Source organism: Dermacentor silvarum, chromosome 5 (genome assembly GCF_013339745.2).
Source record: "Dermacentor silvarum isolate Dsil-2018 chromosome 5, BIME_Dsil_1.4, whole genome shotgun sequence".
Lineage (NCBI taxonomy): Eukaryota > Metazoa > Arthropoda > Arachnida > Ixodida > Ixodidae > Dermacentor > Dermacentor silvarum.
The window spans coordinates 53300665-53324019 of NC_051158.1; the positions used below are offsets into that span (position 1 = coordinate 53300665).

General features: G+C 48.4%; 1 protein-coding gene across 1 annotated transcript; it reads right to left on the reverse strand.

Annotated features, from left to right (window-relative positions):
* Window positions 1-287: 287 nt before the first annotated feature.
* Window positions 288-23235, reverse strand: LOC119454120 (cytochrome P450 3A31-like). Its single transcript, XM_037716125.2, has 5 exons — window positions 22976-23235; window positions 16071-16167; window positions 2379-2431; window positions 1071-1167; window positions 288-365 (listed from the first exon to the last, which is right to left on the reverse strand). The coding sequence occupies exons 1-5, from the start codon at window positions 23059-23061 to the stop codon at window positions 288-290; spliced, it is 411 nt and encodes a 136-aa protein (XP_037572053.2). The 5' UTR covers window positions 23062-23235.
* Between the last annotated feature and the right edge of the window lie 120 nt (window positions 23236-23355).

Sequence of the window (23355 nt, forward strand, 5' to 3'; positions counted from 1 at the left end):
TTTGCAGGAAAGCTGACTGTTCGTTCCTGATCTGAAGGCGAAGACGTAATCACAAAACAGCGCACAATTTGTAGTAGATGTAACTGGATTATGTTTTTTTGGACAATCTCACCTCGTCGGCTATATATTTCCGTCATTCTGCGGCAAAAGTCCGCTTTAGATTAACTTTTGCATAAGTCCTTCTCTGCTTAACCATTGAATGCAGCTGCTTACAGTGGATAGAGCGTAATAGATTAGATGAAAGTGAAAGAAGACAATGGGGCCACAGGAAGATGGATACCAATTGATCAGAACAAGGGAAGCTTCAACCTGATAAATTTGATCAGAGGGCTTTTCTTCAACACTTCAACTGCAAATCCTGCTTCCTGCGTTTCCACAAGGGGGCTTGTCTTAGTCAGGCCAGTACTGCACATGCATTACTTTGCTCAGTTGAATACGTCATGCCGTCGAAATATTGACACAAGGCTGGGTTCCATCATTCTAGCACAGTTCATCGCACGGGAAAAGCGATGGTTTCAATTAGTGTTGCAACATCAAACAGGTTTTGTGGAAAAACCGGTTATCCAGTTACTCGATTCACCGGTTATTCGAGTTTTAAAACCGGAAAACTGGTGTGATCGATTATTAGGATGGTTGTGCGATTAATAGTGTCCAGGTCCGGATAGCCAGGTATTTGTTCTTCTGTACTTGTGCCGAAATTACTTCTCTTTCTTTCTTGTATTCTTATATTTGTACTTGTTTTAGCAACCGCTCATGCAAACCCGATATCTGCTCTGGTCAACCTCCTTTTCTTTCTTTTTCGCACACTAAATATTCGTGTGCGAATATTCGATTACCCGGCTAACCCGGTTATTCTATAAGGATACCTTGAATATCTCTTTCTTGAAATCTAGATACCCAGATAACCATTTTCAACACCGGATTCACTTCCCAAAGTTTAACCGGATAGCCGGCATGACGGATATTTGCATGCACTAGTTTTAATTGTGCGTTCTGGCAATTATTGCACAACCTTGTTCGCTTTACAATTGGTTGCGAATCGGGAAATTGTCTTAAGAGAGTGCACTTACCCCTCTCTCCACGAACTGACCGAAATCGCTGACGAACACACGCCTCAAAAGTTCAATGTCCTTCACCATGACAAAAGGGGCGTCCCCATTGAACATCCTGCGATGACATCAGACACAGGAAAATCTTGAAAGACCCGAAAAAACTCATGCGAGCTGAGAAGTACAATTGGCACAGAAAAAGCACTAGAGAACATTTGAGCTGCAGTTGAATGAAAATAAATACCTTTTGAAATGCCACAATCAGCTTCCCGTGCTACCACTGTCAGCGTTTTAGATTATGGATGATACAAATATAAGAAATATCCTCATAAATATCGAATTTACACTGCGCAATGCAGCTTATTCGCACGGAGCTATAGTTTTGCAATTTCATGTGCAGCATCTGTGATCCTTCAATCATCGAATCAAGTCAAATCAATCCATCAATGCATCATTCATTTACTTTCACTACATCGCAAGCATTGAAGCAACGAATCTTATATCCAAAGGGAAAAAAAGATGACATTTTTTTATATAGGCGAACCTAAGAACTGCTCGAAGGATTAGCGGTTCAGATACGATTCATGGTGCATCAAAAAAAAAGAGGAGTATTGGGAGTCTCACGGTGGTTATCGCAAGATCTGTCACACAAGCGAATGCGTTTCTAGCAGCTTTAATGTAAGGCTGCAAAGAATACCGAGGTAATGTGATGAGAACAGAGTTGCATAAAAATGATTGTGACTATTACTTCGGTGCAGGCTTGTGAGGACAGAGGGAGGGGAATGTTACCATTTGTTAGTTAGAATAACACAAGTAATCCGTACCCTCCATGTACGTGGTGCAAGTTGCAACCTAATTGCATTACCTTTTATCAACTTGCAAGTTGATGTACCGTCAAGTAGAAACCTTCAATGTGAACTGTGCTAATCTTAAGCACAGAACACATTGGCGGTTCTCTTTGCGTCCTCGTGTGGTCACTTGAATGGTAAACTACTGTTGTATACTGCGAAGACGCCGCTCCTCGGCATGGGCCGAGTTAATGTGCAGGAGATATGGACTAGTTTTGCGGAATTAATCTACCTTCTAGACGCAGTACCTGAAAGGGCATAAAGTGTTTTACCACCCAGTAAGTCAGCGATGCGTCCAGAGAGCACTGGTTAGTGAACAATTTCACATTTATTGCCTTCGATATGACTGTGTACAAGGGAAATTTCTTCGCCTTTAGAGGTTAAGAGCTACAATATTTTCCGCACAAAGTTGGTGGGTATTTGTATGGTCCATTGCACACATGGATAACAATGAATAATTTAAATTGATACGTTCACTTACCCGTAGATGTCACCGTATTTCTTGAACCACTCATCCATGACTTCCACGGTGTTCTTAAAAGAAAGAAGTGGATTATATTTATAGAAAAGGAGGTTTTCAATGCTTCGAAAAACACGAGTAAGCAAATAAATTTTGAAATAATTCCCTTCAGTTCCGAATTATGATAAATGTGTCAAATTTACCACACAATTAGATGGTGTTATTCCAAGTCACTTAAGATTCCGCCGAAAGAATGTCAAGGCAATAGGACGATCCTTCGCGCAGTATTACAATTTGTCGTTAGAGAGAAACGCAAGAAAAATTATAAGTCGAGCTAGATTGAAATATCAGGCTTCTGTAACAACCAACTCGTCATTCGTAGCAATGGCAGTGCTTTCGCAAGCCAGAAAATTAGGAAAATGGAAAATCAGAGTGGCGCCACCTGTTGTAGACTATGGAACATCTCACGTGATGTCAGCACGGGCTGATTCACACAGAGTGGCATAGAAGGAGGTCACGCGGGGATTACGTCAACCGGTAGGCTTTATCACGGGTGGTTCACATTGAGGAGGAGCGGCTGACCCTTCGAAGGAAATTCTCTGCTCAAGAAAGTGATAATTGGCACCCACAAAATGACAGTATACTTCTACGACGTTGATACTCTTCTACGACATTGATACTGAGTGATACAACTTCTACTAGTGTGGTTTGTCTTTCGCATCGGAGTAGCCCGTGGCGCCTCGTCGACTACGGAGTGCAGCTTCAACATGCATCACCTGTGCTTACACGCCGCCTTCTGCTTCGCTTAGGATGGAACCAACTAAGACAAACTGCTGCGCTAAGTGGCACAGAAAGAGAACGGCGTCGACGGGTGAATTTTGCTTTGGTCCGGCAAGAAACACGCCAGCGTGAAGCAGAAGCCCCCGAGCTATCCCGGAGCAGGCTGCGAACTCTGTCGCTCGCACTCCTGAGGCTGGGTGCGTAGCAACTCAACTGGCCCCCCAAGACACTACGGGGTCGGACCAAAAGGACGCCGTTTGTCAAGCAAACCTGCAACACGGTCGCCGGCTCGCAGATCGTACGCCTTTCGGTGCAGCAGACCGCGAGCTCATGAAGCAAACATGCAGCAGCTTCTGTGAAGACACGTTTCACTTTCGTGTTCTACCGATTCCTATCACAGAATGATCAACCGTGTCTTTTTATAAAGACAACAAATATAATTCAAAAGAATACGTTTACATCCAGTGACTCTAGAGAGCGGAATTTTTATTTAGGCCGGCAATTCATTAAATAAAAAAAATGTGCGACGATTACGATATTTCATAATGCAAAATCTGAGCACAGCTGTATACGCGTTTTCATTTCGCGATATATTGAGGCAAAGAATATGAGGCAGAAATCACCGCACTGATTGGCATTGGGTCACTGCCGTCAGCGCCTTCGTAGAGGGAGGGGCAGTATGGGAACGCTGGTAGGGTAATCGGCATCGGAGACAGCTGTGGAAGACGACGACGAACGCGCGAGTAGGGGCAAGAACGCGGTCGCGCTGTTACGCCGAGGGACGGCGACGATCAACTCAGGAACGGGCACCTAAAATCTGCGCTCTAAAATCGTTGAAAATCGAAACCTTTCGAAAAACGAAATTATCTCTCTCAAAACTCAAACTCAGCAATGAAAAATGAGTTCATACTTTTATAAGCGGCACGTAATAATCCATCTACAGCGGACAAAAGTGGTGTATTACACACCGCCTAGGAAGCAGACCAATAGTATGCGAGCATGAGTCTTGCAAAAGCTTTGATAATAACGTAACCAATTTACGTAAGCTGCAAATTCTTACGTCCGATGTGTCTGCCTTACAGAACTTCAGTATCTGATTTTGGTGCAGAGTACTCGATGAGTAAACTTCGAGCTTTTAACAGCGGAGCTCTTTAAGGTAGCAGTTAGTCCGCCCGTCGCGGACAAAAAACCTCGCTGAGCACTGATTCACGGCGTTACCTAGCAACATTGCCTAGCAACGGAGCGCCGCCTCCTCGCCCCGCCATGATGCTGATGATAATTATTTATTGGCATCACCTCTGAAACGGGGCGGCGACAAATAGTCACCTAGCCTGCTTGATTTATTCAGGTATACTATACATGCGCTTTATCTAGCATTTCTGTATACCTCTCATTAATCTTTCTTCTTTTTCAAAAATTTACCTTGTATCGCTACCGATAATTTTAAGAGATCAGGTCGTATCCATCTTCTCCCTGCTTTTTTTCCACCAGTACTCTAACGTCTCTTGCTGATCTCTACGGCTGATCTGTTGATGTTTCCTTCCACTTTAAACCCAAGCGCTTATGGGAGTTGCACATTACCTACGGTTCTTACTGGGTGGATTCCGTCGCATTCTATTAGGATGTACTGAGTGGTCTCTGGATCGTTACTGCAGCATACACATGCCTAATCTGGTTTCGAATATTTGTTCCGGTATGTTTTGGTCCTTAGGCAACCGGCTCGGGCCTCAAATAGCAAGGCACTGCCCTTTGTGTTATCGTACAGATTTCCCCTTCTAATTTCTTTCTTCTCATCTTGTGAGTCTCCATTGTCCTTTTTGTTTCCATTCTTTGCATCCAATTCACGGTCTCTATTTCTCTCACTTTCTTTCTGATGACCCCTGGTTGTCTATTTACAGTTTCGATTATCCTGTACTTGGTTGCCAACTTCCTTGACCTCTTCCTCCATTCTGTGTCCACGCTTTTCATGTAGAGATACTTGTGCACTTTAGCCGCCCATTTATTTTCATCCACGTTCCTGAGCCTTTCTTCAAAACTAATTTTGCTCGGTGCTTTTCTGACTTCAAAAGAGGCCCAATCCATGTAACCATGCTCTGCCTCATTTGTGGCATTACCGTGGGCTCCCAAAGCCAACCATCCTACTGATCTTTGGTTAACTTCCAAACCCGACAATATGTCCGATTTTAAGCATAGAATGACATTTGCGAATGTTAGCGCTGGCACCATTACTCCTCTCCAGATTCCACGCACCACCTCATACTTATTGTGGCCCCACAGTGCTCTGTGTTTCATTATTGCTGCGTTCCGCTCCCCCTTTATTTTCCGGTTATCTTGGTGGTTGCTTGAGTAATTCTTTCCTTCGTTTATGTGTACGCCAAGGTACTTATATTGCTTCACTATAACAAGAAAAGTAGAAAGATACCTATCAAGAAAGGGGTCAGGCAAGGAGACACAATCTCTCCAATGCTATTCACTGCATGCTTAGAAGAAGTATTCAAGCTCTTAGACTGGGAAGAATTAGGAGTGAGGATCGATGGCGAATATCTCAACAACCTTCGGTTTGCAGATGACATTGTCCTATTGAGCAACAATGGAGAGGAATTACAACAAATGATTGAGGACCTTCATCGAGAAAGTGCAAGAATTGGGTTGAAGATGAATATGCAGAAGACAAAGATAATGTTCAATAGCCTGGCAAGCGAACAAGAATTCAGGATCGCCAGTCAGCCTCTAGAATCTGTAAAGGAATATGTTTATCTAGGTCAATTACTCACAGGGGACCCTGATCATGAGAAAGAAATTTACAGAAGAATAAAATTAGGTTGGAGTGCATACGGCAGGCATTGCCAAATCCTGACTGGGAGCTTACCACTGTCGTTGAAAAGAAAAGTATACAATCATTGCATTCTACCGGTGCTAACATACGGGGCAGAAACTTGGAGGTTAACAAAGAAGCTCGAGAACAAGTTAAGGACCGCACAAAGAGCAATGGAACGAAAAATCTTAGGAGTAACGTTAAGAGACAGGAAGAGAGCGGTGTGGATCAGAGAACAAACGGGGTAGACGATATTCTAGTTGACATTAAGCGGAAGAAATGGAGCTGGGCAGGCCATGTAATGCGTAGGATGGATAACCGGTGGACCATTAGGGTTACAGAATGGATACCAAGAGAAGGGAAGCGCAGTCGAGGACGGCAGAAAGTCAGGTGGGATGATGAGGTTAGGAAATTCGCAGGCGCAAGTTGGAATACGCTAGCGCAAGACAGGGGTAATTGGAGATCGCAGGGAGAGGCCTTCGTCCTGCAGTGGACATAAATATAGGCTGATGATGATGATGATGATGATGATGATGGGTATTACTTTCTGTTGAATTGACACCACGAAGTTACTCGTCTCTTCATTAAAGATCATAATTCCTGATTTCTCTGTGCTAAACTTAAGGCCAAGATTTGTCGCTGCATTGCCACAGATATTCCCAAGTATCTGTAAATCTTTTTTATTGTCCGCTAGTAGCACAATGTCGTCTGCGTACGTCAGTCCAGGGACCTTCTGTTGCACCATTTGTCCATTACGCATGTAGGATAAATCAAAACCTAATTCGCTGTTTTCCAGTCGGCTTTCTATACCCTTAGCGTAAAGCGTGAACAACAATGGTGACAGAGGACATCCTTGCTTCAATCCTTGGTGAATTCCCACAATTTCATTACCTTTTCTACCTTCCCATACAACTCGTACTTGGTTGTCTCAAAATATCTCCCTCAGCAGCTCCACGAAATCGTCATCTATGCCTTCGTGCTGAAGAATATCCCATGAAAATTTCCTTTCTACGTTGTCATAAGCACCTTTAATATCTACAAATGCTATCAATAAAGGTCTTTTCTGAGCTATTGAAATCTCTATGCACTGAGTTAGTACAAACATATTATCCTGTAAGCGTCTGCCTGGCCGGAACCCATTCTGTAGTTCCCCCAATACATCGTTTTTCTCCACCCACTTCGACAGCTCTAATTTTATGGCTTGCATTGCCATTCTATATATCACCAACGTCACTGTAGCTGGCCTATACGAGATCGTCTTATGCTTATCTCCTTTGCCTTTGTACATGAGGTTCATCTAGCTTTCACGCCATCCAACGGCAATTTTTTTGTTCTAATCACTTGCTCTATGGCATTAGTCAGCAGTGCCTTGCTTTTTGGACCGAGGTTTTTGATTAGCTGTATTGGGATTTCATCGGGTCCTGCTGCCATGTTGTTAGGGAGATTTTCAGCTGCCTTTTTCCAATAAAAACTTTCTATGCTAAATTTTGATCTCTCCGTCCTCTCTGCTGTTGCTGGAGCTGTTGTCTAAACTACGCTTTTTCTCATGCCGGAGTTATCCCTAATAACGTCTGTGATGTACCTCTGCGCATGGTCTCCTTCGTGAATGTTACCGTCTTCATCCCTTATAGCCGTTTGCTAGTTTTTAGTTGGAGCTCCGAGTGCTTTTATATGGTTCCAGAATTTTTTAACACGAAAGTGTTTTATGCCGGGGTCCACCAAGACTTCACTGACGTATTTCCGTCGTGGAAATACGTCATAGAACATAATACAAAGAAAGAAACCAGAAGAAAAAGTTCCACAAACATGCAAAATTTGGAAATCGAACCCACGACCTCTCGGTCCGCGACGATAGATCGCCGAGCGTTTAACCCATTGCGCCACAAACGCATTTGCAGAGAGCTACACAGACGCGCCTTATATATCTAAAGCCCAGACCACACGTACGCTTGCAAACGCGCGCGAGCTCGCGTCCGCGCGCCCACGCATGCGCAGACGGTGCGGCACGGCTCGTACGCGCCGACACGCGGCGCGATCTCGCTGATCAGCTCCTCTCAGTTATCGCGCGCCTGGGCTGCCTCGCGTCGGCGCGCCTGGCTACGCAGCGACGGCGCGGTACATTCAACTCTCAGTTAAGCAGAATTATACCATGCAAGAAAGTGCTTCTTCTTCACTTATTGGGCTGATGTAACAGCTCCAAAAAGATAAAAATTACGTTTATAAATATCGAAGCATTTTGAAGCACTGCCAACAACGAAATACGAAGTGGCGTCTGCCAAGGTGTAAACAAGTGATGCCAGTGAGCGCGCGCTGTCGCGCGTATTTGTGGATGCAAAACGCCATTCCTCGCTAGGCGCGGCAACCGCAAGGCGCGTAGACGCGAGCTTACGCGCGTCCGCAAGCGTACGTGTGGTCTGGGCTTAACACTCCTCCGTGTACCCGCGCTCTTGCTCGGGGCAGTGCCGCCGCCTACGAGCAGAAAAGAGAAGTACTGCATTATGACACTAACGCGCACCGACAGTGAACGCTTCGGTGGTCTCAGCACTACGACGCCTCGATGCCAGCATTTGAAGGGACGCTGGCATCAAGAAGCACTACCAACGCCACCTAGGTGGCGTTCACCGTACTCAGCACAGCGGAGCATGGCCTCCGCAATTAGCTCTGAAAATGTTTCTGAAGTTGATCGCGGAGGCTGCAATTACGACGCGCTGTACGCGCTGATTTGACTCGGTGACGATTCAGTTACGTGCTTTGTCTTGCGCGTTGTATTAGTGTGTCAGTTACATGCTTCGTCTTTCGCGTTGTGCTAGCGTGTGCAGCGTAGTGCAGCTTCCATATGCACGACGGTTGCTCATGGTCATCGACGTTGGTAGTCGTGATGGAGGAGACGTGCCACCAGGCGTCAGCGTGGGTGCATCAACGCCTAAGGGCGCTTTAGCCACAAAACACCAATAGACATTATATATCAATGTGCAATAAACATTACACTACTTCTGTGAAGACACGTTTCACTTTCGTGTTCTATACCGATTCCTATATAAGAGGGATCAACCACATTTTTTTGGGGTGCCTTTGTCTCTTTTGTGAATGTTATGCACCCAGCGTTCACTTGCGTATTTAAGTTTCTCTTGCACGAGCTCACTCGCCACCCTTTTCTTTTTTCGGGATGTATTCCATCTAAGGGACACCACTTCTTGTAATCCCAAGTTTTTGGCTTCTCGATGAGCCCTAGATGCTTCTTTACGCTCTTCTATAGCTTGTTTTATCTCCTTCTTACACCACTTACGTGGTTTCCTCTTCCCAATCCAACAATTGTTTCGTCGTGTCTGCCTTATTTCATGCTGCAAAACGTCCACCAGTTCTTTACATTCTCAGACTGCTGTAGGAAAAGCCTCAATTTTCTTCTTTATGTTTTTTGCGATCTCTGTTATTTGCTCTTCATTCATTTTTAAAACTTCTGAGGCTATAGGTTCGTGTTCTGCGTTGGTATCTCTCCCAAACTTCAATGCTAAACGTCTATGATCGCTTCCCAGGCTATTTTTCCAATTTTCATCTATTATCATTTGGTCTGGTTGTTCGTAGACGATTTCTGAGACTAAGGCGTAGTCGATACATGACTGCCTGTTTCCGCATTGCGACGTTATCTGTCCATGACACTTATTCTCCCTGTTAACTACTATAAGGTTCTGTACATCACACAGATCCTCCCTAGAGAGCCGTTGTAATCAGTATATTCGTCTAAATCGGCCATGTGTGCGTTCATATCTCCCACTAATATCACGTGGCCCCATTTACTGAACTCATTAATAACGCTTGTAATGCAATCAAGCAATTCTCTATTTTTTTTCTCTGCTATCACTACCTGTCCATAGGTAAGCTACGCCCAGCCACGTATTTTTGCCTTGCAATGTGCCGCTTATCCATAAATGCTCTTTACATGACTCGCTTACCCTTCGCCACTTCGGACCTTGCCTAATTAGTACGCCTCCGCCTTTCCTTGACCCGGTCATTCTGTTGCACCCTTCCCATACAAAATTGTCAATAACAGACGCCTTGCATAACCTCCGCAACAGCGCCGCTCGGTCCTCCGCCGTAGCTCGGCTAGGTCACTCTAGATCTCCCTAGCTTCTCCCCACAGCAGCGCGGGGGCGAAGCTAGGCAATGACGTCACTACAGAGTATATAGCTCCGCGTCGCCGACGCTCGGAGACGCACTTTCCCTGATGATCGAGTTTACCTGCCGAGCCGCCGCCAGAGGCATCAGCTGCAGTGACGGACTAGCTCCCTATGACGGACACCGGGCGCGTTCGGCGCGAACGCGGGGAATTGCGGTCGGCATCGGCAGCAGCCCTACGCGTCCCACTACTTAAGAGACGTTATATTCTACTTTGGAATGATGAGCCGCAACGGAGCCAATGTCCCAGAAGACGACGACGCTCGAGAGAGAACCGAATTAAAGCTAATGAAAAGGCCTAGTTAAAGCTAAGAGAGAACCAAGTTAAAGCTAATGAAAAGCCAAGTTAAAACTAGGGAAGGGCCGCCAGCTTCGCTGTTTGCTCAGACTTCGCTCCACTAGTGTGAAGCTGCCCCCATTTTTTTAAATTTCCAATTTGTGTTTATGTTTGGCAAACTTCGAGGCCCTAAATCGAGATTCTGCTTCCTACAGTCACTAGAACTTCACGTTATTTCTCAAGTGCAAAACATTGCTGGCTCTGCCGTAATCGAGAGTAGATGTAAGCATGAAATGGGTACCATATGACGTCTTTTGCTGCCTGTGGTGGCGCCGCCTTCAACCGCGTTTCTTCTAGCATAACACGCTATGCGTCTGCCGCCACATTTTCTTCTTGTCGCATCAAAGTGGTTCGCTGCAAATGTGCCGCCTTAGGTCCCCTATATCTGCCTTTTGAACGTAGCTATTGCAAATGAAAAAAATCTGTCAGCCCTTCCAATATTGTGGAGATGGAAGGCATGCGAAGCTCTACTATAGTGGGAATTATGTATTTCAAATTATAACTATTAAGATGTGTTGGTGTAATTGGCTATTTTAACTAATAAAGAATGAGAAATATATACAATTATGATCCGGTGGTTTTCATTTATTTAGTGACCATAGGGACGATGACCTTATGGTCGCAAATGTACACCACCATAGGATGTACGGCAAAGGTTGGCACGTACTTCATAAACACGTCACCAACGCTGCAAAAACGGCGTTGCATGTAGGCTCCCTATACTGCGCATGCGCCGGCTTCCGAAAGCCGGAACCGGAAGCCGGCTTCTGCTTCCGGTTCCGCTTCCGGTTCCGGAAGCCAGCTTCCGGCTTCCGGAGAACGCTTCCGTTGTTTTGCCCGAATGATCCCCCGGTGCTTCGCCCACTCATCATCATTCACTTCGTCCTCTCATTCTCCTCCCGCAACGCCGCGATGAGTGCTACGGACAGCGCCAGCGTCAACGCCAGTGTCAGCGCTGTTGACAGAGCCGCGGAGAAGAGGGCTTGAGCCGCTGCCACGAAACGGCAGCGGCGACAGGCTGATCTGAAAACTACTGGGAACTTGAGTCGACCCCATGGCTGCTTCGCATACTACTCAGGGTTCCCCTACGGGAAGTTCGTGTAATTTTCTTTCTATTGTCGGACGCGACGATCGAAAGGTGAGCCCTTAACAGCTTCGCTGGAAAATAAAGCTTCAGCGTACTAAAAGTTACAGCTTGAGTGATATTGTGACGAAACATTAGGAGGAACTTGGAAGCAATATTTTTTGTAACTTGTTTGTTGAGTAACTAGCGTATATATTGCGGCCATCTACAAAGGGTTGGCGGCCACAGAACGCATATTGTTAAGTTTTGACTGATTGCCCGGATTATCTCTTTTAGTTCTCGCAACTTGCCGGCATGTTAAGGTTTTGAGCAACTGCTGTGGCTTTTGGCTCAAGGTCATTAGAAGGTCGCCGACAACGGGAGCTAAAACATTTCACGCTTACAAAAATGTGGGGAGCTTGCACTAGTGGTGCCAGGCTAGAGTAAACAGCGGAGCTGGTGATAGACCTAGCCTAGGGTGCCTACATGCAACGGCGTTTTTGAAACGGCGTTGCATGTAGGCTCCCTAACCTAGCCTCTTCCAGGTTTTACAAGGCTTTGCTAAGTTTTCTAGGAAATGCTAAGTGCCAGTAGGCACGCTATTCCGAATCGGCTCGCCGCCGACGCGCAGATTCTCGCTTGGCCGCGCGACGCGCTTCAAGATGGGCGGCTTCTTCGGGTGTCCGGATCTTCTTTGTTCGTCTCATGTCAAGGCTACATGAACTCGCCACAGAGCCAACGAGAGTTCTGCAGCCGTCGCGGCGGCTCCGAGCTTTATCTCCCCGGTGACGTCATTCCGAAGCTGCGTCTCTACACTTGCAGGGGCGTGGCTGGTCGAAACCTGCCGAGCCTCCGCCAGACGCGCCTGCTGCAGTCACGGACACTGCGCGCGTTCGGCGCGAACGCGGGGAGACGCGTACGGCGTCGGCAGCAGCTTTGCGCGTTGCCTCGTTGGTGCTGCTACAATTTTTTCTGTCTTTCTCTCTCTCATTTTCTCTTTCTCTCTCCCGAGCATGCTCTCCTTCCCTCTCCTTAAAGTCCCATGTCAAGGCAACATGTGGACGGCACGAAGAGGAGGCGAAGCACACGCCGCTCCGCGAGGTGGTTGCTAGGTTAGCGCCTCTTCCTCTTCACAACCACAATCTCTCTCTCTCTCTCTCTCTGATTGCTAGGCAACGCGCGGTGACTTCATCGCCAGGAGCAGTTTTTGTTCGCGCTACGCGGCGTAACCAAGAGCTTAAACAGTTCCGCTCTTACAATATTCATGTGTGTCTGTGTGAGACAACTTTAATAAATATCCTGCAAATTGATGGCCTGGGTCTAGGCCACGGAGTAAGATTACCTTACTCCGTAATCTAGGCCGCGCCGGGGCAGCAGGGAGACCCTGTGTGTCGCTAGCTTCCCGGGCTTTCTAGATGGTCCAAATATTCATATACCACCAAACTTATTATTGCGATAGCAATTATATGGACACTCAAAAGCAGATTTCTGCCGTCGGCGTCGCCGTCGCCGTCGCCGTCGCCGTGAGGTTCCGTATGACGTCAATGAAGATGAAATCGTCGCCGCGCGCCGAACGCTGTATGTGCGAGTGAAAGGGCGCGAGGGACGCGCGCTTTCACGGGGAGTGAACGCACGGCGGAGAACAAACGCGCGTTCTGCGCCGTGCTCGCTTAAGGGCTGCAGAAGTAGGCGTCTCTTTCCTCCTTTACAATCACCATATATGTAGAGCAAACGCGCCTTCTTCCGACGCGCGAGAGTCCGTGGGGGAGGGGGAGGGAAGGGAGGCGGCGTTTAGCTGCGGCACCAAGTGCCTATTTATATCAGAGGCTCCGGCAACCGTCATCAACGCCGCACGCATTTTGAGCGAACGCGGGCAAAACGCCGACGGCGTCGACAACAGTTGTGCGTGTTGCCGGTGCTGCTGCATGTCCAAGTTTATACAGCTGATAAAGCTACTATCATTACTCCGTATAGCTCTCTACAAATTTGCTATCGCAATTGATGCTTCGCCTTTCAGGTGAAACTGCGACAACTTTTTCAGGTTGGTCCCGCGGTTGTGCAATTAAACATTTCTGCGTTTTATAAATATTTAATTCCTCTTAATGCTTATATCCATGTCAGAACGACCTTCACCTATCAAAATGGAGCCAAATGAGTGCACTCAGTCCCAACTTAAGTCCTCGCGAATAGCCACTACGCTTGCTCTGGATATCTTGCCAAATTTGGTATCACTAGATTCATTACCACTGTATGATGCTACAACTAATGATGTAATGTCCTATATTTCGTACCTCCATTGTATTCTTTAAGGGAACGCCAACAAATATTGGGTAAATATAGAGCGGAAGCTCAATGGACCATTTCGATCAATGGGCCATTTGACGCTTTCCGCATCAATAGTCAAACACAGAGGCATGTATTAACAGCAGAAATATCAGACTAGCGAAATATCAGGCTATCATGAGCTATCGGAATAGCAGACTTGAACAGGCTAGCGAGAGAGAGAGAGAATAAACTTTATTACAATATCGTGGAGACCAGTTGTGCCTCGAAGGTGGAGCCCTTAGTCCGGGGCCCCATAGGTAGCAGCCACCGCCTCGGCACGGTCGACCAGCTATTGCTGGCCAGTCGCCGTCGCGTTTGTTAGCCGCTCCTCCCAGGAGATGAGGGTGGGGTTTGGAACGGGAGGGACGTTGGGATTGTCTTGGCAAAGCCAGACCATATGCAGTAGGGTGGGGCGGTCACCGCAGTGCGGGCATTGAGCTTGACCACGGGAGGGGTAGAGGTAGGAATAGAAAACGCTGGCCAGAGAAAAAGAACGCCTATTGCACACTGAAGTATACAATAGAAGGCTATCACTGTGCCTCCGTATATTCGAGGCCGTGTGTCGCAGAATCAGCGATATAAGCGTGACATTTACGTGTCATGAAAAGACCGGCCAGCCTTTAGGCGTCAAATGAGGCTTGAGAATCGACCAGTGTGGTTGTTAATCGGGTATTACTACCTGCACATAAAGTAAGGCAGATCGAACTGGAAGCAAAACGAGTCAAGGAAGCGTCTTCCCAACTTGGAGAGGTAGTACTGCACTCTGTTCCAAGACAAACATTATCTTGCTGCTCGCGTGACCTGCTTTTGACATGTGCGTTGCAAAAAACCATTCATAGTATACAACTGCACTTCAGCATAAAGGCAATTGCATGTATTAGAAAATCAACAAAACGCAACGCAATTTCCGAAATAGATTTTGTAAGGGGTGTCACAAACGAATACATTCATTTGTTTGTGGTCTGGGCCAGAAACGACCTTAACCGAGGTAGCATTGCCAAATCATCGCGCGTACCATGCACTTGATGTTTTACAGCCAAGCTGCATACCTCTACCCGCCAAGGAAATTTTCGTGTAGGCGACACCAAAAAACGCCATACCCTATACCAGCTGCGCGATAGCTTCGCCGAGCTGGGGGAGAGAGAGCTCAGAGAGAGAGAGTGAAAGAAGAGTGTCAAAATAGCGGATGCTAGGTAGAGAGGAGGAGTGAGGCAGGTGGCAGTGGGACGCGTAGAGCTGCTGCCGAGGCCGACCGCGTTCGCGCCTAACGCGCCCGGTGTCCGTGACTGCAGCCGATGCCTCTGGCGGCGGCTCGACAGGTTTCGGAACGCCTTCCGAAATACGGCACGCCATCCGAAATACTGAAGCGAGAGCTAGGGAAGCTGAAACCAAGCGTCGCAGAAGAGAACATCCCGAGTTTAAATTGAGGGAAGCCGAGAGTTCGCGTAGGCGAAGAAATGGAGATCCGGAGGCTTGCGAACGTGGCCGGTTGAATTCGTCGCGATACTACTCAGAACATCGCAAAGAAATCCTGAACACCGGTAAGATAATTGTGTGGTTTGTCATTACTTTACTAGGCTTTCCCCAGCTCCGCTGGTCTGTGGTGTGGTGTTTGTGGTAGCAGAGCCACACATTATTTTTTCAATTATGTGTGCTTCCCGATGGAAGCCTTTACAACGTCGGCTGATTCACTATGAGGAAAGAACCAAGATAGGCATTCGAAGAGAGGCTTAAATAAAATGAAATAAATATATCACTGCGAACTCGCATTACTTTGTTTTTCACTTTACTTTTACATGAAAGAAACTATCATGAAAAGAAGTTTCTTCGACTTACAAAAGTCATTGCAGAAATTTTGTTGTGTTCGTACGACCTTTGGGATGAATTGAGTAGACTGTCTTTGGAGATACAACTTAATTCCATGTTTGATTTTTGCAAGGTCTGGCCAATCTCTACATCGCTGCACGTTCGTTTATAAACTTGCCATTTATAAAGCGTTTTTGGTATTACTTAAATACCTTTTATTCTTACCGAACGCTGGAGTTGTCCCAGGAAAAATCTATAGAATAATGGCGCTGTCCGCTAGCAAAAAAAAATGTCTTTAATGTTTATTATCAGCATTACATAATAGGCCTTCAAACCATCCGTTAATAAAATAAACATTTTTATCAACATCATCAACATCGTCATTATCACCATCGGTAACCCTGAGCACCGTACCTCCGTCCAGAATTGGTAGAAATGACCCGAGAATAAACTCGGGGGTGGACCCGAGATGCCAGTCCCTCGGAAGAAATCAAAAGTTTTCCGTCTCCATCTGAAAATTGATGAAACATAAAACAAACTAAGGCGACATTTCAGAACTGTGACAGAGTAGCAGTGCGCACTCTGAGCTTGTGATATTCCTGCCTGCAGTGCAATAAAAGAACAACACTGGTTCACGAATACAGGTAAAACAGTCATCCACTGTTTACTTTTCTCAACAAACGTTTACATATGGAAAGAAGAACAATTTGATAAAGCCCTGTACACAGTGACATGGGCATAAGCACCATGTCACCGTTACCACGACAGTTGATCAGTCGTGGTAGCCCGTTCCTGGGCTACCACGGCTTATCAACAGATCGTGACACGCCTGCTAGACAAGTACTTCCATCAACGACCCGATGTTCAACACGGAGATTACAACGGCGAGTCAAACGCGACGCTGGATGAAGAATTTCACGAATCAGAGATCCGCGCAGCTCTGCACGACCCTAATGGCAAATCAGCCCCTAGTAACGACAAGGTTACGTACAAGACTCTACGAAACCTCGATGATGGCTCGGTCACTGCTCCTACGACATACGTCAACAAATGCTGGCGAGCGGGTCGCATCCCAGAGGCGTGGATACGCTCTAAGGCAGTCCTGATACCGAAACCAGGAAAGCCGTCCAGCCTCGATCACTTGCGGCCCATTTTCCTCACAATCTGCGTTGGCAAGGTGATGGAGCATGCGCACCTCACCCGTATGAACCGCCACCTTGAGGGCACTGGAGCCTACCCGCCCACTATGGTGGGCTTCCGGTCACACCTCTCCACTCAAGACGTCGTGCTCCAGCTCTGCCACCAGATCATCAATGACCCAACTAGCGGCTGTATCTGGAAAGGCATTCGACAATGAAGCACATGCAGCAATCCTGAGCCGAAGTGACAAGCTCAGCATGGGCGAGCGAAGCTACAACTACATCAGGGACTTCCTGTCGCGCCGCACAGTCACCCTCGCGGTCGACAGCATGACATCCGAAGAACATGCACTAGGAACTCGAGAAGCGTTTGATGGGGGGCTAGTTGGTAAGACATTTAGGAAAATTATAACTGTGCTAAAACGAGACACGAGAACGAAGTGGACAGGACGATCGTAGACTAACAACTAGTTTATTGGAAAAGTACACCACCCTTTTTGAAACAAACTAAGCGCATGCGCAATGACAAACATGACAAGTTCCAAGACTTCTATCTACTAAAAATGAAATCGCGCTCTTTGCTGGAAAGATACACGGATGAGTCGCTGACGCACTTATCAGGCCCGTGTCTAGCTATCCAAGATGCCTTCAAGATCTCTCTTGCTCTTTGGCTCTTGGCTCGCCCTAGCACCTTGGTACTGCTGAAGATGGGCTTGCATCCCTGCACGCAAGCGCCACAATGAACTGGTAGATGCCTCAAACTCCCGTCTCCTAATGAATTAGCATGCTCCATCAAACGCATGTTAATACACCTTCCAGTCTGCCCCACACAAACCATTCCACAGGTCAGGGGGAACTCGTAGACCACTCCCGTTGTACAGGGTACATACGCACGTCTGTGCTTAACATCACATCTTCCATTGTTTACTTTGCTCGCGTTGGACATGGCGCCCAAACGCGATAACTTGCAAGGCGCTGAAAAAACCAAATCGACCCCGTATCTTCCCGCCACCTTTTTAATGCCATGCGATACCTTGTGTAGGTACGGCATCACTTCAACCTTCCGCCTTTCACTCCTTCTCCGATTTTTTTCCTTCAATTGCCCTTGCGTTATCGTCAGCGGCCGTGGTACGATGGCATACGACCCTCAAAAGTGATTCTGCTACAGCCTGAAGCAGCGTCTGCGGGAAACCTGCATTTCGGAGACGACTCACTTGTGAACAAAAACTACCTTTGATTTTGTGGTGACATGACTTGTTCAAAGATGACCTGAAGCATGACACTGCTATGCCCCTCTTCACAAGCTTCGAGTGAGAAGAATCAAAAGGCAATAGGGCCCTGTTCGTGCGTGGTGAGTACGACCAGCACAGGTGTTTGCTGTCATGGAAAACCAACTTTAAATCTAAAAACTGCAGTGAAGCATTGTCAGGCATTTCAAAAGTAAAATTCAACTTTGTTGCTGTGGCATTAAAGTACTGAAGAATACGCCTCGCTATCTCTTCGAGGTCATCGTTAAAGTCAGTTTTTACAAGTATTAAAAAGTCATCTACGTATCTGCAGACACGAACAATGTAATCGTCGGTAAGCACCCGAGACAACGAACAATCTACATCAGCTAAATATATCTCGGTGAGCACTGGCGCCAGACAAGACCCTATGCATATGCCTCGTTTTTGTACATAAAAGTTCTCCTGGAAACTCACAATCGTAGAAGTGAGGTAGGTCTCCAGCAGTTCCAGGAATCCCCCTACCGAGACACCACTCGAGTTTTGGAACGCCACCGCACCAGCACATTCAATACAATTACGAACTGCCCTGAAAAGGTCCTCATGGGGAATCGAGTAGAAAAGCTCCTCAATGTCAACCGAGAAGCCGGAATTCGCTCCTGGTGCACTATCTTGGAGCAGTCCCACCAGTCGGTCTGAACTCGCGATCTTGTATGGGTCCTCCGGGGTCAGCCCCGAAAGCTGCCTCTGCAGGTACCGGCTGACAGTAGCCTGCCATGTTCCACGCTCCGTGACAATGGCTCGGAAAGGACAATCCAACTTATGGCTTTTTGCACTGAAGAATACGGTGAGCGCATGAACTTTGTTGTTCTTCACCTCCCTCTTTATCCGGTCGAGTTTTAAATCTTCCAGCAACGCCACTGCTTTCTTTTTTGCTCCTTGCGGTTTTTCATCCGAAATCCGGAAATTCTTCCTAACAGCGGCTAGGGCCTTGTCACCAAAGAGCCCCTGGGGCATGACTACGAAGCTTCCATCCTTGTCCGCCAACATGAGAGCATGGCCTGAGTCCTTCATATATCCTGCTATTCTTCGCATCATGCGGGTGCCGTCCTTCTTCTCGTAGCCGCTCCGCACGGCCTCTACGCATTCCTGACGACACCGCTCCCTATCTTCAGTATGCACTTTGTCCGCGATGCTGTGGGCAGTTGCCAGGAGTTCGTGCTTGGTAATTGGTGCTTCGACGCTGTACTTCGGTCCCCTGCTCAGCATTTTTTCAACTTCGGGAGGCAGCACCGTTTCACCCAGACGGATTACCGGCACCCCTCACCAACCTTTCTCTTGGGCGTTCCTTGCAAGCCCTGCGATCGTCCTGTCCACTTCGTTCTCGAGTCTCGTTTTAGCGCAGTTATAATTTTCCTAAATGCACTAGGAAGCGCCGGCACTCCTCAAGGGTCGTTCATTTCCCCTCTCCTTTTGAACTTCGTGATGCTGGGCCTCCCGGCCTGCCTTGATGAGACTGACGGCCTCCATCACACTTTGTATACAGACGACATCACCCTGTGGGTCGACAAGGGCAGTGACGGTCGAATAGAAGGCACCTTACAAGCAGCGGCCTCTGCAGTAGAAGCTTGCCTCCAAGACACGGGTCTCCCACTATCTCCACTCAAATGGGAGCTTCTCACTTACCGCCCGCGCCGCCGGCCCCAAGCCTACCGGCGAGTCACACTAAAGTGAGGAAATACTCCTGTATACGCAAGATGGCTCCTGTATTCCCCAAGTCCCGAATATACGCATCCTCGACGTACATATAGCCGCCAACATGTCAAACGCAGAAGCTGTCCGCATGCAAGATCGAAGCCGCCTGATCAAACACATTACAAGCAAGCACACGGACATGAAAGAGGACAGCGTCATGTGCCTCATACACTCATTCACAATCAGTCACATTACTTATGTGGCTGCCTTCCACAACTGGAATGTCACCGTAAGGGAGAAACTCAGCACTCTTATATGCAAGACTTACAAGATAGCCTTTGGCCTACCGGAGTCCATGGGCACTGCTCGTCTCCTACAGCTGGGGGTATAGAACACGTTTGAGGAAATCGTGGATGCTCAAAGAGCCTCGCAACTCGAACGCATGTCCCTGACAGCTACGGGTCGGTACACCCTGCAGAATGTCGGCTTCAATTACCGCGTCCAACACGGTCAGAAACAGGCCATTCCACCCGACATCAGCGACACGCTGATCGCCGCCCCTATCCCTCGAAACATGCTCCCCGAATAACGGCGGCCGACGCCAGGCCTGTGTCAAGGCACTGCTGCGCTCATTTGGTGGAAAGAGGACTACGCGCTTCGTAGACGCGGCAGAATACACACAAGAACACCGGCTCACGGCTGTAGTCGTAGACTTACCTCCCGGCTTACGCATGCGTGTAGTGTCAGCATAGAATACCCAGAAACCGCGAAAGAGGTTGCGATTGCACTTGCGCTTACCGACCCCCTCAGCGAGGTCGTTCTTAGCGACTCACAATCCGCAGTTCGCAAGTACGCGCGGGGGCGCGTTTCCTCCGAAGCTCTTCAGATCCTAAGGAAAGCAGGTCGACAGCACTTCGATAGCACTGCGATCATGTGGTCCCCAGCGCACGTCGCCACTCCCACCGACGAGGGCGCCCCCTAACTTGAATGAGGTAGCACACCGCTCTGCGCGAGAAGTGACCTGCGGCGCAGAGCCAGAGACCCCCTCTTCGAGTTCGGACCACCTGGTGCGAAAGACGCGAGCACGCTTAGTCATATACAACGAATCACCAAGCACCAAGTTAGCCAGGAGGATATTGCCCCCACCTCACCCCAGATTGAAACGTCACCAGGCAGAAACGTCACCAGTCGTCTGGCGACAATTGCAGACACACACGTGCCCAAGTCTGCTGCGATTGCGGCACATTTTCCCCACGCTATCTATACGCGAGTGCTCTTTGCAAGTTATGCGAGGCTACTAGAGCGACACTGTCGCACATGTGGTGGGAGTGTCCTGTTATAGCAGCTAAAATGGCAGTAGCTCCGTCGAAGTGGGCCGCCGCCCTTCGCAGCTCCAAGCTCAAGACATAAGAGTGGGCAGTCCAGCGGGCCCGGCAAGCGGCCAAGAGGCCAGACTAGAGCACTGCACGGGCTCGGGCTTACCCGAAAGCCCGGGCCCGGCCCGGCCCGTGGGCCGGGCCGGGCCGGGTAGAGCAGTTTTTCACGGGCTCGGGCCGGGCTCGGGCACGGCGTGTGCTTTTTGACCCGGGCCCGGGCCCGGCTCAGGTTTTTTGAAGCGGGCCCGGGCCGGGCTCGGGCTTTCTGCGAGTTATTATCGGGCTTCTCAACTCTGAAAAACATGTATTTTTCGGTCTCGGGCCGGGTTCGGGCCAGTTTCGAGTCGGGCTCGGGCCGGACGGGTAACGTAGATTATTTCCGGGCCCGGGCCGGGCTCGGGTCTCGCCATAAAAGTTTTGATCGGGCTCGGGCGGGCCAGCCAATGTTAAAACGGGCCCGGGCCAGGCCCGGGCCGCAAAAATCGGCCCGTGCAGTGCTCTAGGCCAGACCTCGAAGTCCCCTCATGGGAGACCTGAGCACGGGTCGTTAAACTTCGCCGGATTTTCAATAACGTTGTTTCCATCCATCCACACGCGAACGTAAGCGCGAGCGCGATCGTGCCCGTAAGGCCGATCCCGTGTACCGGCAACCGCATTGCCTCTGAACGTCTACCACAGCGATCGCAAGGCAATACTGTGCAAGTGTAGAGTCGTCCGTGAAAGTGTGAATGTGAACGTGTAATCAACTAAAATAAAGGCTAAGCAACTTAACGAAATGTGCCTTCATTCAACGTCAACGTTCAAAAAATACTAATTTAAACGAGCAATCAAATCACATATGCATCGCATCGGGTCGCTCAGCTTGGGTTCGTTGCCTGGTCGTTGGTTTTGGACTTCGACTTTGATTTAGTTTCCATGGCAGAAAGCTTCGCGTTCAACCATCTTTCTTTAAGAAAGGGGCTTTGATTTTTTTGCAGATACCACGCATAGTGAAAATAGATCTTGCATGAAGCATTTTGGAGGCAGTTGGTTTTCAAGCATCTTGCCTCTGCAAAGCGTTACCAGCTGGACGAGCATGCTTGTCGAAGGATACTAATTGTGTGTGTGACAACAGCGGCACGGCGACAAGGATGGCGGCATAATGGCGACAGTATGACGACTGATATGTTGCCGTGCGGCGAAGAATTGTGAAGTTGTTGTGCCGCACAGAAGACAACTTCGATCTAATGCGATACCCGCCCCTGTAGTGGCAGTAGCTCAGTGCATGGCTATGGCGTCGTGCTGCTGAGCGCAGCTGGCGGTTTAGATAGACGTTTAGATCTTGACCGCTGCGGCCGCATTGCAATGCGATGGGGGTGGTATACAAGAACGCTCGTGTGCCGTGCATAGGGAGCGCGTTAATTACCCCCCTCCCCCCGTTATGGTAAAATTAATGCGCTGTCCCAATGTCACAACAACCGAAAGAGACACCGCTCTGTTAGCGTAAATGTCCTAGCCCATCGTGATTCTGACGTCACGCTGGCAAGAAATGGACTTTGGGGCAGGCACGCGAGGACTGAAGAGCACGCCTGTGCCAGGCCATGTCTCGATAGAAAGCGCTTGCTTCGTTAAAGGGCGGAAGAATGCCAGCTTGGCACGCCCGCTCGCAGATCACGTATTATTTTGCCCCCGTCCGTACAACAGAACAGCGCTACGTTTAACGCCATGTTAGTTTGACGCGTTCTGTGCTAACCGGACACTCGTCTCTCTATGCTCGATCCTCGTTCGTAACGCGCTTTTGCAAGTTGACGACTTGACGGTAACTATGAGGATATGTGGGGTTTGTCGAGGGAAGAAAGCTACACAACAGACCACGTGGCGCCGAAGAAAATGATTTTTCTCACCTGAGCAGAAACACGAAGGCAACGGCGACAGCGCTCAAAAGCAGAGCAGCCGTCGTTGCAAGGGCAGCCTGGCTTGCTGTATCCATTGGCGGCCAGACAAAACAGAGCGCGGCGCAGCTCGAGCGGCAGTTGTATGTTACTCGACACGGCTCTTTCACGCACTTGTCACACTTGCCGGATGAGCGCGCAACTTCCTCCTGCAGATGCGTTGGCACGCCGAGCGCACTCGGTCGGTCGGAAAACACCCGCTATGCTGGCGCTGCTTTGGCCGCTGCATTCGATTTTCTTTTTTGATAACGAAAGCGCAGATAAGAGACGCTTTTAATAGCTCGCGGGGTGTACAGGCGACGGCTGTGATAAGGGGTTGGTTTGGGCGCCTG

Excerpts from the sequence above, each read along its gene's own strand:
- LOC119454120 (XM_037716125.2), bottom strand. The coding sequence starts at position 23,061 with ATGGATACAGCAAGCCAGGCTGCCCTTGCAACGACGGCTGCTCTGCTT. Across the intron at positions 2,432-16,070 it reads TCTACCAATTCTGGACGGAG|AACACCGTGGAAGTCATGGA; the intron begins GTACGGTGCTCA and ends CTTTCTTTTAAG. Across the intron at positions 366-1,070 it reads GTCAGTTCGTGGAGAGAGGG|GAAGCAGGATTTGCAGTTGA; the intron begins GTAAGTGCACTC and ends GTGGAAACGCAG.